This window comes from Arvicola amphibius, chromosome 4 (assembly GCF_903992535.2).
Source record: "Arvicola amphibius chromosome 4, mArvAmp1.2, whole genome shotgun sequence".
Lineage (NCBI taxonomy): Eukaryota > Metazoa > Chordata > Mammalia > Rodentia > Cricetidae > Arvicola > Arvicola amphibius.
In genome coordinates, this window is record NC_052050.1 from 59,857,951 (window position 1) to 59,874,447 (window position 16,497).

The 16,497-nt window shown below is 49.6% G+C and overlaps 1 protein-coding gene across 1 annotated transcript; it reads right to left on the reverse strand.

Annotated features, from left to right (window-relative positions):
* Positions 1–6,100: 6,100 nt before the first annotated feature.
* Tnfrsf13b (TNF receptor superfamily member 13B) lies at positions 6,101–15,620 on the reverse strand. The gene is made up of 5 exons (XM_042054884.1): positions 15,507–15,620; positions 14,386–14,512; positions 12,171–12,416; positions 6,720–6,890; positions 6,101–6,315 (listed from the first exon to the last, which is right to left on the reverse strand). The coding sequence occupies exons 1-5, from the start codon at positions 15,618–15,620 to the stop codon at positions 6,101–6,103; spliced, it is 873 nt and encodes a 290-aa protein (XP_041910818.1).
* Between the last annotated feature and the right edge of the window lie 877 nt (positions 15,621–16,497).

Genomic DNA, 16,497 nt, shown 5'->3' on the forward strand with positions numbered 1-16,497 from the left:
CATGGGTTGCCTGTGGGTAGAGATATTGTGCACTCCACCTGTTCTGTAATGAATCAGCTGCTTAACCCTCCTACCTGCCAGGCATAGGGCCACCCTTTAATCCCCGCTCTTGAGAGGCAGAGGCAGACAGATCTCTGCCTGGTCTGCATAGTGAGTTCCAGGTTAGCCAGAGTTACACAGCAAGACCCTCGCTCAAAACACAAAACAAACACTGCCGCCTTCTATGGGCAGGAGGATTAGTGAGACAGGAACACTCGGAGCAGAGAGGTGTGGTGGGTGCCGATGCCTCTTCCCCATCCCAGCCTCAGGTGGTCAGAGCTCACCTGGTTTGATCAGACCCTTGTCTGAGAAACCAGTGAAATCTGAAATTCTGGCCCTCCTTGTTTGGATGCTCTTTTATCAAAATGGTCCAGAGAAACGTGCCCCTTAGAGTCCAGAGTTGGTCCTTGACCTCACTGTGGCAGTTTCGACAGGTTAGATGGGACAGCTGCTAGGTGCCACAGGTGGAAATTCCTCTACCCTCAGGGTCTAAGATTAACACTCAGAGTAGTAGAGCCAAGTGCATTAGTATGCATAACATTGTGGGTTCAATCCCCAGCCCTAACCCCCCAAAAAGGAGGGGGCTGGAGAGATGGCTCAGCAGTTAAGAGTACTAGCTGCCATTCCAGAGGACCTGGGTTCAGTTCCCAGCATATATATGGTGACTCACACCTGACTCCCAATTTCAGGACTTCTGACACCCTCACACAGACATACATGCAGGCAAAACACCAATGAACAAAAAATATATTTGTTTGAAGCCCATTTAAAGGGCAGATACAAAGGGACAGGGAGATGCATGGGATCAAGATGTGTGATGTAAAAGCCACAAAAAGCAAATGTTTTTTTTAAAGCCCATTTAAACAATCATTTATTTTTAAGATAAGAGAAATAAGAACAAGTCTGAGTTTCTAATACTGATCAGATTTCATAATCCCCTGAGTTCTCGACCCGATGCTGCACTGGCTTGTGAGGCATCAGCATTACTTAATGGTTTCTAGTTCCAGCATGAAGCCTGCCATGACATCCCATCGGATGAACTTCCACTTACAGTTCTCCCAGAGTCCAGCTAGCAGGTGAGGTGATGGGAACAGAAGCCATTGCACTGTGCTCTGGCAGGCTGGTGCAGAGTTGGCAGAATGGTGGTATGTGAGGGTGCAGCTTCTATTGCAGAATGCTGTTTGGTTTACTTTAGAGCCCCAATACACCCAGTCTTGAAGACTGCGGTCACAGCTTCCACCAGACAAAACGATGGGAGCGGTGGGGCTGATGCCACTCATTCCCAGCAGCATCTCATCGTGGAGACATCTGGTCTCAAGGCATCTATATGATCACTCGAGGAGAGCAGTGCTAATGTGGAACAGATACCACGGGCTTGAGCAGCTTCCCTTCACATGTTGGGCACAGAGACCAGAGGCCCTTAGCAACAGGCCTCAGGTCAGGGAGAGCAGCCACTGTGGTAGAAAATGAACAAAGCTCCCCAGATTCCAGGAGCTGCTGGGTAAATGGCAGCAAAGCTGGTTGGCCTTGGTTGGGGTACAGGCCAAGAACCATTGGGGTTGAAGGAAGAGGAGAGAAGTATCCTCCGCTGTGGCTGAGTGGCAGAGCCTGTCCCACTGTTGGGGGAGAGGTGTCGAGGTGTTAGTGAAGATTGTTCTGTCCAGGGTCTGAGGGCACCTGGACTGTCTCAGCCTGAGAGAACAGCAATGCATTAGATACTCCCCCTAGACACTCACTGTCCCATTCCGATGACAACAGTCATCGCCTGAAACCCAGGGAGGGCCAGAAACGAGACCCTCCATGTGGCAGAGCCCCAGGAGAAAAGCATAAAGCTGAGGTAGAACAGGAGCGTACTGAACTCAGTTGCCGTCCAGAGCCCAGCATCACTAAGGGAATATGAAGCCAGTGGGGCCCTGAGAGTAAACAAGGCAGCAACCCCAGCCCACCTCAATTCACAACTAGGTTAACTCCACCTCTCGCTGGTGGATCGGCAGAAATGAAGGTACTTCCCCAATCTTCTCTTCTGCACGTCTGGCATTCAGTCAAAAGTGGCACAATACCCAATGACAAGCCCGCTGCCGAGAGACAGACGACTGGACAGAGCAGATGGGTGGACAGCATGTGTGAGTAGGTGGGGTTGTAGAGCGAGATGGAGGCTATCAGGAAGCTTCGGGAAGAAACAACAGCATCTGTGGTAAGAAAAGTATGTGCTCTAAACGCCCTGAAGAGAAGAGAGCCTGAAGAGAGGCTGGTGATGAAGGAAACGGAGAACCTGAGGTGTGGTGGGAATGAGCCAAAGAGAAGCACAAAGACAACAGGCCCTCAGCTCTTGAAGATGTAGGAGAGAGAGAGAAGATAAAACGTTACCCCTGTACCACCCCCAAAAAATCGTAAAAGAGGCCAAAGCAGAATAAACAAATTAACCAATACAAGGAACCCTTAAACAGCACGTACAGACTCCTGGGGGAGAAATAAGACAAGTGTATTCTAGAGGAGCAAGGCCAGGGATCTGCAGGGGCTGTGCGTGCTGAGTGTTACAGCTCTGGTAGACAGGTACCCCAGCAGAGTGTCACAGGCCCTTGCTCCAGGAAAGCTTTCCCTAATGCAAATGGAACGACTCTGCTCCTGCAGGGGAGGGTTTTCCCAGTGAGGTTGTTGAAGCATCTCTGTTGAACTCCCCTGGAGTTGGGAGCCAGGGAATACAACAAAGTCACAGGGCATAACAAACCTCACTCGAGAATTATTGGGAGGAATCCAGGAGAGTGGCTGCCTCTGCCAGGGTGGAAAAGCGCAGCTCCAAACTGAACAGGCACTGGGCTTATATAGGGTGGGGATTGGTAGAACCTCAAGTCCTGAATTGGGACAAGCACAGAGATTGGTTGGATTTCATTCTCAGGGATTGGTTGGATTCCAAGTCCTGAGTTGGTTAGGGGCAGGGTGTTTCCTTGGCTCTGCTCCCAGGTCCAAGATATTCTTTCTCTGGCCCTTTCTGCTCTACGGAGCAGCCACGGGAAGACCACGTGGTGCACACCCCTGTCTGGCCACACGTGGTCCTTTGCAGGAACCTCATCCATTGCCATGCACCGCGCCCCTGTGTCTGTGCTCTGTGTGCTAGAGCCCAGTTCGCGAGCTTCAGGAAAGGGGCTGGAGGTTGAGAATACACACGCAGAAACAGACCGACACACAGACCTTCAAACACTGGTATCAAAAGCCTCCCTTTATTAACACCATGTAGGCTTAAATACACTGCAGTCAATGGCCAACAGGTGAAAATCCCATCTTCTGATACTCTAAACTAGGCACAGCTTCTAGTAACTTCAATTAGAAGGTTCTAGGAGGGAAAAGCAGCTGAAGGCCAGGACTCATTAGTCCCAACAATCCATAGTGGGGAGAAAGATACCATCAAAGAGGCTGAGGGAGGCTGGTCCAGAAATCTAGGTAAGAAAATCAAGAAATGAAGCTGGCCGGGTGTGGCGGTGCACACCTTTAATCCCAGCATTCGGAGGCAGAGGCAGGTGGATCTCTGTGAGTTTGAGGCCAGCCTTGTCTGCAAAGTGAGTTACAGGACAGGCTCCAAAGCTACAGAGAAACCCTATCCCAAAAAACAAAACAAAAAATCGTGAAATGAAGAGGCTGCAAATGAAGAATAAAATTTTATCATCTCTCATAAAACTTTACCATCTTCAAGAAAATGGCTGCAATGAGAAATCGTGTTGAGGAGAATATTGATCAAGAAAGACAAACACCAGGTTTTCTCACATTTACAGAATCTAGACATTTTTTAAAGACACAAAATGAGGTGGATACTGGTTTATGTGGAGAAAAGACCAGTGGAAGGAGATGAGAGAATTATGGGGTGGGGAAGACTACCAAAGCACATTGTATACAGGCTTGTAAAAGCTGCAGCAAAACCAGTTTTCAGTTAATATATACTAATAAAAAAGTTTGTAGGGGGACCATGCGAGTGGAATCAGGCTATATTCTGCAGGCTGACCCAACACAACAGATAAAGTTGGCAAAAGAGCCCTTCTTTACAAAGAGAAGAAAAAAAATTACACACAGTATCCACTGAAAAGTGGGCAAAACACTCTCAAGATTGTCTTCATCTGAGGCCGAGGCTGGGCTCTCAGCACCTTGTGTCCTGGCACCTCTCGCCCTCAGTCCCAGAAACATCTTGCACTCACAGCCCCTTGGGTTTGGATGAGCAGAATTTTAAAACCACAGATCTTAAAGACTAGAAATAGCTTCATCTCCCAGACAAGCTGAGCACTGCTGTCTGTCTCTGAGCATGTGCTGTGTGTTCCTCAGTCCACAGCACATGTCTGTAGCAGGGGCCAGGGGCTTCCCAGAAACTGTTGCAGGAAGCTGATCATGGTGGGCATGCTATTGATGTAGGCTGGCTCAATACTTGGTGAGACATGCCTCAGACAAAAACTTGTTAGATGCCAACTTGTCAACAAAGATAAAGCAGTGGTGGTATCACAGGGCCTCTGTCATGGGTTGAATTTGTCCCCAAAAACGCATTATGTTGAAATCCCAACTCTTAGTGCTTTGAATGTGGCCTTATTTGGAGTTTTGACAGAGAAGTCAAAATGAAGCCATTAGGTGGATCATAACATGAGATCTAAAAGGGAGAATGAACAGAGAGAGAGAGAGAGAGAGGGACAGGGAGGGGGAGGGAGAGGGGGAGGGGGACGGAGAGGGAGAGAGAGAGAGAGAGAGAGAGAGAGAGAGAGAGAGAGAGAGAGAGAGAGAGAGAGAGAGCAGAGTGTAGAGTGGCAAGGAGAAACCAAAGACAAACCTTGCATGTGCAGCTTCAGACATGTGCAGCCTCAGGCGTGTGCAGCCTCAGATAGGTGTGTACAGCCTCGGTGTGTGTAACCCCAGGCAGGTGTGTGTAGCATCAGGTGTGTGCAGTCTCAGGTATGTGCATCCTCGAACATGTACAGCCTCAGGTGTGTGCAGCCTCGGGCTTGTGCAGCCTCAGGTGTGTGCAGCCTCAGGAGTGTGCAGCCTCAGGCTTGTGCAGCCTCAGGTGTGTGCAGCCTCAGGTGTGTGCAGCTTCAGGTGTGTGCAGCCTCAGGCATGTGAAGCCTCAGGTGTGTGCAGCCTCAGGCTTGTGCAGCCCCAGGTGTGTGCAGCCCCAGGTGTGTGCAGCTTCAGGTGTGTGCAGCCTCAGGAAGAGCCAATTCTGCAGACCCCTTGACTGCAGGCTTCCAAACTCTGTGGCAGCCACCTTGTGTTACCAGAGCTGTCATCAGTGTTATACTGTGAAGGGCGCCCTTCTCCTGTACAGCCTGCTAGCTGTGGATGGTGAGGGCAGGGGTGTCCTTGTGGGTAGGTCTGCCAAGTACCAGGGTAGGGAGGATGATATTTCACTGTGTAGTTTCACCTAAGCTGGCTGCGAAAACGCTTTATGCACCTGGAGGTTTAAATGCAACTAAAAGGATAAGTGTATAGGTGCTCATTAAAAATGGATGCAATTGAACATGCTCGTGGTGAGGTCCAGGAAACACCCATCATCCTTTTAGACATCTAACCTTCACCTGGAGTCTCTTGCCTTCCTGGCTACACCACATTGGTCACATGCACATGTGAACATACAAACCTGCATGCACCAAATTCATACACATGCATGTGCATGCACATATACATGCCACTCATACAGACACACATTCACGTACACATGCACATGACATAGTCCAGCATCTGCACACACACATACAAATTATTTTATTCACAAACCTACATACTGCATTCAGTTATCTGCCTAAGGCCCTAGGGAAGGGCACTTCTTTGTAAGAACTGTGAAGACGATGCTCCAGGTGCCTGGCGTTCTCCATCGTCCTCCACTAAAGAGTAGTGCACAGGTTGACTGCTCTGCCTAAAGTCTGGGAAACCGTGGCACAGGTGGTACTGGGGATGTGGGTGCTGTGGGTGGTTGCTTCATTGTGGGTGGGTGCAGCCAGGCTGCCTCTCTCGTGTCTTCCTCCTGTCTCTTCTCCATCCCTCTCCTCCTCCTGCACTCCATCCACTTCATTGTCTCCTTCTTCACTGGGTGTCAAGCTCCTGGACCAGCATCTCCGATGGGCACGCGCACGACGCCAACCGATGCACGCGCACAGGGCTGCGGGGCAGCGGTTCCTGCTAAGCCAAGAGTCCCAAGCGTGTGAGTGCTCTCCTGTGTGGGCGACCTGCGCTCCGGGAAGCAGAAGCTACATGTCTCGACAGGCTGGGGTGGCAAGGCCACCTCACTGCAAGCCTCTGTCGCGGGACCTGAGGGGACAGAGAGGGTGTTGTGGGCACTGAGGTCTGTGCCACACTGCCTGGATCAGCAGCCCAGCGTTTCTACAGCCACCCCAGGACTTCTCATCCTGCGTGCCCCCGCGGAGGCTGTCAAGGCTGGGCTCACTTCTCCCTGAACCCAGAAACCATCTAGCCCCCGCCCCTGGATGCCCCCCCTTTCTGGATCGCCTGTCAAAGCTGAAGCTAGCAACCTGACACCCACCCTTTCTCCTGGCCCTGCTACTTGAACCTGACTTCGCTAAGATACTTCAGGATGCCCAGGCCTCTCCAGTGGGCTCAGAACCTGTCCGCCCAGAAAGAGGGGTAGTGGTGGGTGGGGAAGGGGAGATATGCTGGGGATTACCCAGGAAGGAGGCCTGGCTTTCTGTACTTACGGTGGGGAGACTTTGCCTGGGACACACGTGGCCCTGAACACTGCTTAGGAAGCGGCTCTCTACGCCGGAGGAAGCAGGCCAATGCCACCAAGAAACAGCAGAAGATGGCACAGAGGCAGAGCCCCAGTGTGCAGTAGACAAGGGCCAACTGGTCGCTGCTCACCCTCAGTCCTGTGGATGCTTCAAGAGAGAACATGAGTTCAAGGGGTGCACCCGCTCTCCAGTTTCCCCTTCTCACAAAAGTGTTACATTCAGGCCCGTAGCTACTGATACCCTCCCTCATTCCAGGACTAAGTGCTCTCCCTACCATGGGCTTTCTTTTTACCTCATTAGGCCCAAGCAATCCACATGGCCATCCCCAGGCCTTCCTGGATGGTGAGGACATAGAATTCCTTTCCTGGCCCCAAGATAATCACTGCTATGCTGAGTATTGAGAGAACTGGCCCCTCCTACCCCAAACTGATGGCGCATTTTTCCAAGACCTTAAAGCTGGACCTCTCTGGAGCTGGCCCTTTCTGTTTTCTCCACGTGTTTTGGAGGTAGACCGACCCAGGGATGGATGCGCACATTCTTGTTTGCAAGGATGGCAGTCCAAGGAGGATGGGTTCTCCTAGCATCACGGGGAGCCTGGACTTGAAATCAGGACCAGGGAGATGACTAAGGAGTCCCGGGCACAGGTGTGGTGGGGGTGGGGGGCGTAGGACACTTTACACTCAAGACTTAAACCTCGGGTTTTGAATGAGGGACTAAGACCTTGTCCCAGGCCAAAGCTCTCTGCTCCTGGCATTGCTCCTCCCAAACTATCCCCTGGGTCCTGCAAAGCAGTCACTAGGGCTTACATACTCTGTGCTAGGGAAACAGGGGAGGGGGGGAGCCACTCCCTCGAAGGAGGAAGTGGAAGTAATAAACTTATAAAGGGGTTATCAATAAACTTGCTCAGAAAACATTAAGTCCACAAAAGTAAAGTTTAAAACGGAACACTGCGTCTTCCAGGCAGTTTAGAGGGCAGGCCGGGGGGACAATGCTAGTTCATCCCTGTGCCTCTAAGCAGGCCCAGCAGAATTCTGCCTGCAGGCAAGAGGACCCCAGCTGCCTAGGAAAAGCAGGGCTGGTCTATCTCAGATAACTATGGCAATACTTTACACTGTAAATCTCCCCATCTGTCCAAACAATCAAACCTTGGAATTCTGTCTCTGTAGGACAAAGAATAATTGCTCAAAGTGTGACTTGGGGCCGTGAGTCCATATAAGCTGAGGGGATTTCGGTCCAGGGCCGGATCCCTTTTGCACATTAGCCAGAATCAGTCACACACTACTACTCAGTTTTCCCTTTATTGATCCCTTGAGTGGCTGGAGTGTTTTCTCTCTGAGAAAGCATGGCGACCCCACCATAGCTCAGCCCATTCTGGGTGCCAGGTGCTTTTTGTACTGGACTCTCCTTAATTCTCCTGTTCCTTGATGGGGGGCTAGAAGATAAAGGGGGTGGGTCAGTCCCTTTGTACTGGGATGTAATCTGTAAGTCATCACATTCACCGCTGAGTGAATTGTGTACATTTCTTTTTTTAACCATGTTCACAACCATGTTGCACAGCCATCTCCACCCCCTAATTTGAGACTGTTTCTGTCTCCAATGAAAAACTTCCTGTCCCTGTCCCATTAATGTTCCCTCCCCATCTTCCCTCACCCGGCCCCCAGGGACATTTATCTGTGCCCTATCTCGATGGACTGACCAGTCTATCCTGGACATTCTGTACCTCCCACCCACAGGTTTGCGGAAGTGACTCAGGATACCCATGTAGTGTCCATGAGACACTGTGGACAATCTGGACTCTATTTCTCCTTTAAGTTGTCAGTTAGATGCTGACTTTAATGGAGTTCTCCTAGTTTCCAGGCATTCACTCCTTATACAAACTGGAGTCTGACGTAACAAGCAGCTTATTGTACAGATACTGTATCCTTCGGCATATGTTTTGTTTTGTAATGAGACTGTCTCATGACGTTGAGACATTTTCCTCATTAACTGCCTCTTAACATTCCTCACGTAGCTGTAATAGACCCAATGGCTGACCTCTGAACTTAAATGCTGTCTCCTCCATGTATGTACACCATACAGTGGGTGGCGATAACAAAGAAATCATCGGTCTCACTGATCCTACGGCAGAGCCTGTCAAGTGTCCTTTGGCCTCTCCACTTCCCCTAATGAGGGCAAATCTACCCAACTGTTTTAGTTAGACTCTCAGGAAGAGCTATGATACACTAGCAGTCTCACTTTTGCTGTGCTACGGATGCTCTGTTGCACACTCAGCTCACTCCAAGGACACACACTATCACCATCCGACTGTGATGTTCCCGAGCTTTGCCAGATGTTAAACACTGTGGTCCCTTGAATGGGCCCTCCTCTGAGGGGCTCTAAATGCTGTTCATTCTACATCACCCCTTTGCCAGTGCGTAAGCTGTTAGAAGAGTCTGAGCCTCCGCGTCCCTAAGCAGTTGGGGACCTCTGAGAGTGGAGGGATGAGGGACTAGAGTTAGCCAGACCCCCTGGTAGGCAGACAGAGAGCAGGGCTGAGACGAGGTAATAAGGGTGGTGAACTTCTCAGATGCCCAGCTTCTTCCTTATCTGAGGCAAAAGCCTAGCTGCTTAAAACAAAGGCCTAATGGTTTTTCTCAGTGGGGCCCCCTGCTGATGGACTGACCCTATGACATGGATTCAAAGCCAGATTGAGAGGCCACAGTTATGAGCCAATCAGCTACCCTGTCCTTGTTCAAATCTGTCCCAATCAATCCCTGTTGATCATGGTGGCACACACCTTCAATCCCAGCACTGGGAAAGCAGAGGCAGGTGGATCTCTGCGAGTTTGATGTGTATCTAGCTACACAGTAAGTTCTAGGAAGCCAGGACTAGATAGAAGTACACTGCTTAAAAACAAAACGAACACATGAAACAAAACAAAAATAAGAAACAAAACTGACCGACCCTAACTTAGGAGAAAAAGACCCTTCAAAAACTTAAAAATCAAAACCTAGCTCTTGAGGAGAGACTGAATTTGGGGGCTCCAAAGTCTCCCCTCTATCTTGTAGAGGTTTTCTGCTCTGTCCCTCTTTTGGGTGTGTCTTCATTAGTCTCTAACTGCTAATCAAGCTTGCCCTGCCCCACCCTCAGGCTTCCACTTCACCCAGAAAGATACTGGGGGACCCTTGGAACAGTAGGGAGGGATTTCCTAAAGGGCTTGTACCTCTCATCTTCTAGCAAGACATTCGAAAACTCGCTCCTCCCCAACATCTGCTCGAGGCATCTTACCAGTCAGAGACCAGCTGACGTCACAGGGCCCCCCTTACGTGCTGGCAGACCCCACCTCCCTGCGACCACTCCTGTCAGTTCCTTCCAACCTCCAGTGCAGCTCACCCCCCCTACCTGTGCTCCACAGGCTATCGGAAGCACTTCCTCACAGACGGCCTTCCTGGCGCTATCCACCATTATCTGTCTGAATCCTCTGGTTCCTAATACTGCTGGGGACAGGAGAACAACCTGTCTTCCCTACTCTAGGAAAATCCTATCAAATCCTTAACAATCTGTCCCCATTCAAACCTGACCCTTCTGCGGCCTGTGGGTTCCTAGAACCTGCCTCACCTTACCAGTGTCCCCTCAACACCAGAACCTTTTGCCTAGCTCAAAATGAACCAATTAATTAAAATAAACCTGTCTTTCCTAGTCAGCTTGCCGCCGTTCACTGCCATGTCCCTGGGACGCTCTTCCAAAGTGCCCTGCAGAGGGAATCTACACCGAGTAACCATTCTTGACTCCATTCCCTGTTTTCTCTATAAAGCATGGCTCTTTGGGGGCTGCAGGACGAATGTCTCTGTGTGCTTGCCCAGTAGCTGGACGGGTACCTGTCCTCTTAGCCCTCCACCTCATCAATTCCTTTTATACCCACGAAACTCTAATCCTGTCTCGAGACCTACACCGACAAGGGCAGAGAGGGCCTTCCAACTCATCTCTCTTCTTGTCTCTCTGGACATTCTTCCAGGGACTATAAGGAGGACAGCAGAAACGGGGGGTTCTTTGTATCAGCCAACCTCCCTTCCGTCTCGGCAGCTTGTGGACAGCCCACATCCAGATCCTCTCCATGCGCTGCAGACCCTCCTCCAGGGACAATGCTGCTTCTTCACCAACAGATCAAAACTGCTTCAAGACCCCACACGGAAAACTCAGGAGCAAGCCTCCTCTGGGTGGGCTTCTGGCTCCTGCCCATCCTGGTCCCCTCCCCTCTTGCTCCTTTCCTCCTTAACATCCTCATACTTAGAGTTTATCCTGTCTTTTCAACTTTTTCCCCAGTTTCTCCCAGATCGCATCGTTGCCTTTCCTCTGCTCTACCACACAAGATGAAGTAAAGACAATGCCTCTTCTAGGGTCACTCCAGACTTGAACCCCCAGATGATGCTCCTCCCTTCAGATAGTAGCCAGATAGAAAACAGCACCTGCATCCCTCATATGTAAAGGGTCTGGGATTAAAGGAAATTTTCCCCCTTGCCCCTCACACAGAACCGACGCCCTAAAAGAAGCCCAAGGTCCCAGATCTGCCACCACGGAATTCCCAGAAAGCAGCTAATCCCCTGGAGGGTCAGAGGAAAGCAACTGACCTATCTTCCATCCAGCCATTCCAAGAAACAGTTCATGTCGAAAAGCAGTTCACTTCCTCATTCTGCCCCTGACAATACCCTCCGCTCTTCTTTCTGTACCCTTAGCTATGCCAGCCTCCAAACCACGGAATTTGCATTCCTCTGCAAGTTCAGAAGCTGTGCCTCTGGGTCTTGGGGCACCACCTCTCAGACCAATGAATGTCAACAACTTTCATCATGAAGGTTGATCGGAGTTTTCATCATTTCCCTCTGATTAATTCTTTCATTTACCAAAAAAGTCTGCCACCTACACCAGGCCCTACGCAATCATTCTCTTCAACTCTGCTCTGGGCTGGGCCCTGTTTGATCCCATGAAATGAGAAGCTCAGAGTGGCTGTAGAAAGGGACAACCCCGGGAAGCTGGTTAGGCCACACCAATGTATTGGGTGTCTCAGACGCTAGAGGGATGTGTGCATGGCTCAGCAGCTGGCCGCTTAACCATAGCACCGTGAGGCTCAGGGTCCAGCCCCAGCAATGCACAGAATCAAGGGGAAAAACTGAACAGATTTGGAATATTTTCATTACAAAGACTTGGTTCAGTGTCTGGGGCGTCAGATTTGAGCAGTATACATCATGGACGTGTGTCAAAATGTCCCAGAGACTTCTGAAATTTTCGTCTCAATTTTTCTACCCTGGAGTGACCTCCCTGGCTTCTGGCTATTTGCCAGCCTGGGCCTCTTGAACCTAAGACACTCGTTATTGCAGCCTGCTGCCTGGCCTCCTCCCCATCCTGATCCTCGGATACCGTAGGCGCTGACCTCTGGCCACTTACCCGATTCTGTCTGCAAGCTTCCATGTTCTGCTCCTTGGTGCCTTCCTGAGTTGCCTAGCCTGGCTTCCACTTCCCCGGCCTGTGGTCTCCTGAGCTCGGGCTGGAGGTTCATCTGGCTTCTGGCCTTTTTCTCACAGAAGTGTGCGCATTGCTGAGGGTGCTGCGTGCAGGTGGAGTCGCAGCTCATGCAGACCCCCAGGAGATGGTCGTAGTACTTGCCATGCTCTCTGCGGCAACTGAGGAACTCTGGGAGATGCAAAGAACAATGCTACTGGGTGTTAGAGACTTCCAGGAGCTTGGGGTCTGACGAAGAACTATGTCAAAGCAAAGGAACAAAGCAAACCGACCCTATATGGTTCAATGTGAAAACAGCAGTTCCAGGTCAGTTGGGCCCTCTGGGTGCTCTCTAGCCATATGATTCGCATTTGGATATTTATATCTATATTTATACGCATCTTCTTGTACCTAGCTGAAGATGCATCTTGTTTCTTATTGGTGTTGTTTCTTCTATGACCCATAAGTTTTTCATACTTCTTAGTTTCCAAATGTGGTGGTTTTCTACATATATTTCAAATTTTTTAGATTTATTTTATGTGCCTGGTGATTTGCCTGCATGTATGGATTGCATCACATGAGTGCCTTGTGCCTGTGAAGCTCAGAAGAGGGTGTGAGACTCCTAGGGATGGTTGTGAGCCACCGTGTGGGTGCTAGGAACAGGACTGGGTCCTCTGCAAATTAGCAAATGCTCTTAACTGCTGTGCCATCCCTCTAGTCCCCTCTACGTATCTTTTAAAATTAATATCTAGATTATTACCTGGCCATATAAATTGTTTATTTGCATTTTCAAATCTCCTAAAGGGGAAACACACTTCAAGGTAGTGGAAGGAATAGAAGAGAAAATGCCAGAACCCTCCTTGAAGAGCTGGGGAGGGGAGCTGGGAAAGTCCGTGATGATGTATTGGCAACACGTGGGAACCACAGCAGCCTCCACAGGTAATGATGCTGGGCAGAAGTTATGCCCCAAGGGTCCCAGCTGGTGAACAGATGATGGGAAGCTAATCTCCTGGGTGAGCGGATCCATTCACAGCTGCACAGCCAGAAAGGCAGGGCATAGTCTACTTGGAGGAGGTTCACTCGAGAAGGGGAGATACTACCCACTCGCTTCTCAATAAACTGCCTTCACCACATACCCAGAAATAAAGAGCCAAGTGACATTGATTGAGACCCTTCCCCAATCACGAGCTTTCTCCCTTTAAGACTAATAGAGTTTTAGATTTCTTTAAATATTTTAAATATTTAAATATCTTGCCCACCAGTGTGGACAAGATTGCTCAGTGGATAAAGGTATTTGCCAATAAGACTGATTACCTAGTTTGGTCCCCAGGACCCACATGGTGTAAGGAGAGAACTAACTACCAAAAATATCTTCACACACACACACACACAGAGAGAGAGAGAGAGAGAGAGAGAGAGAGAGAGAGAGAGAGAGAGAGAGAGAGAGAGAGAGAGAGAGAGAGAGAAACTAAGGTTTAAAACCGAGTGATAATCAGTAAATATTTGAAAAATACTTGAGTGGAAAAAACAAGATTGGAAATGAAAAGGCAGAATTTTAACACTTTCCGAAGATGTGCAGGTGGGTGTGCTGTGCTCGCCTATCCCCGTATTTATGTGTTTGATAATTTCCACAATAAAATGTTTCAAAGCAACAATAGAGCTGGGGAGGGGGGTACACGCCTGTAATCCCAGTACTCAGGAGGCTGATGCAGGAAGATCTCAAGTTCAAGACTAGCCTGAGACACACAGTAGAAAAGGCAGAAAAGGAGGTGGCAGGGGAGAAACATTGTATTTACTGACTGAATTACCAAAGAATAAACTTCAAGATAAAATTAAAGGAGGAGATAGAGATGAAGTATTACGTGATGAGAACTATTTCCTCCTTTGTGGTCAGAGAAGTCCTCCAGGAATGGCTAAGAGACACTGAAGGCTGAGTGAAAAGAAGCGAAGGGAAGATTAGGGAAGTGCTTTCAGGCAGGGGAGTAGGCAGTTTCCCAGGGCACGAGGCAGGAAACAATGGACGTTACAAACAGTTGAAAGGCTGAATGGAAAGAGACCACACGGCAGATGGCATCTCTCCATCCCTGTCCTCCACCTGGCTGCAGATGGGCCAGAGGGGTTCTGGGGCAGGCGAGGGAATGGCTCAGACTTCAGAACTCACTGCACAAGTCTGTACAGCTGCGCTGGCTCCTCTGGCTGCAGGAGATGCAGGAGACACAGGTTTTGGTCAAGGAGTCCCAGTACTGCTCTTTGGGGCAGTTTGCCATAGCCGCCCCTGGCCGCCTGTCCTGTGGAAGGAGAGATGGAGCATTAGGAGAGAGAGCAGATGGCCAATCAGAACCCAGGTGGCCTCTCCTGCCACACTTAGAGATGTTCTCCATCTCAGCAGGCAGAGGGCAGACAAAGCTGGCTGCAACCCTCGCCTGTGATCTGGGCTGGGTTCTTTCCCCCTCCCCCCCCCCGTTTCCCATTTGTAAAATGGTTTCTCCGAGGGTCCCTCACTAACAGAGTTGCTCCCTGTCTGTTCATGCATTGTTCTTCATGTGTCCTAGGCCTCCTCCCCAGGATCTCTGCTTATTTCCCCACCATCCGTAACATCTGCCTAAACAGAGGGCTCTAAGGACCAGGTTATGTGTAGACAACCTGGCACTGATCTAGATACCCAGCCCGGGCTGAGGTGGCTAATGTTAGACATCAGGGGTCTATGAGTCAGCCCCAAATGACTGACATTGGATGCCTGGGGAGCCCAGAAGCAAACAATGATGTCATCTCTTCTCTAACTGTCCTTGACAGAATGTCATTTTTGTGTGACTCTTTATAAATATGGCTTTGAGGTCAGAGGTAAAGGCTTCTTTACCTTCACCCTTGCCAGCTTGTCTGCGTATGTCGCCTGTAGGCTTGTATGCCTGTGAGACTTGTGTGCTGGTGTACATGTGTGTAGGTGTGTGCCTAGGTACCAACCATGTCTGCCTAGTGGTCTGGGTAGAAGTCTTCATGCAGAGTGAGTAAATATCTTTAAAAAAATAGATTTATTTATTTTAATTTTATGTGTGTGTATATATGTATGTATATATACCACATGTATGCCTGGTGTCTGTGGAGGTGAGGAGAGGATATTGCATCTCCTATAACTGATGATATTGGTGATTATGGGCTGCTTTTTATTGGTACTTGAAACCAAACTTGGGTCCTCTGCAAAAGCAGCAGGTGCTCTTAACCACTGAGCCCTAGTACAGGATGCCTCATCTGCCCAAGGCCCCTTCATCTCTGCAATCTACTTGCCTCGTGTGACCCTCCTTCTTTCTTGGCCTCAGAGCACGACCTCAGAAGGACCCTACTGTCTCCCACTAGCGTGCACATCCCCTTCTTGCTCTTCACTGTGGTCTTGGCATTCATGGGTGTGGCTGCTTCCCACCATTGTTTAGGTTCACCATGGGCATGCCCAACCACAGTGGGGCAGAGCAATGCCAGGTCACAGTGGGCAGAGCGACACCAAGTCACACTGGAGCCTGGTTACACTGGAGCAGGATGGCCCTAGTCACAGTGCTGGTGTCACTGAGGCAGGCGAACACAGGGATAATTTAGTCCTAGGGTACTTGGTTTCGGTTAGGCAAGTCTGTCTCCTGGCTGCCCAACTCCCTCCCCTGCAATACTACACACCCACCCCTCTTCAAACAAGGCACCTTCTAACCTCAGACCCCCACCTGTGTGGAGGTACACCTCTCTCTGAATGACATAAGTTGCTCTGCCCCTAACAACCATCAAATTCAGTTTCTATTCAAACACATTCCTAATGTACCAATAGGAAGAACAGCAAGACCAATCCAACTTAAACTGGTTTTGGGTGCATATCTGGTAGGACAAAACTGTGTCCTCAGGCCAGGAACTTTTAGGGAGCAACCCCTTATTTACCAGCTTATGCATATGCATAATTGGGCACACATACGATTAAAAACGGCTGCATTATGGGAAGAGACATATGCAATAGAAAAAATTCCTATATCACTTTATCCATCAAAACAGAGACGCGTCCATATTACACCCTTAGAAACCAAGCTCCTCCTCCTCTTGAACTGGGGCTCTCGAGTACCTTCTTCCCTCTGTGACCACTGTTCCTTTGCAGTGTATTCTGATCACTTTGATTGCTTTTGCATAGAGAGTTTTCTTGCTACTTTGCAATCTGTGTGAGCTTTTGTTTCATTCTTGAATAAAATACCAAGAATCTGCACACAGTCAGTGCAGACAGCCATCCCAACCACTGGCTACAAAACTG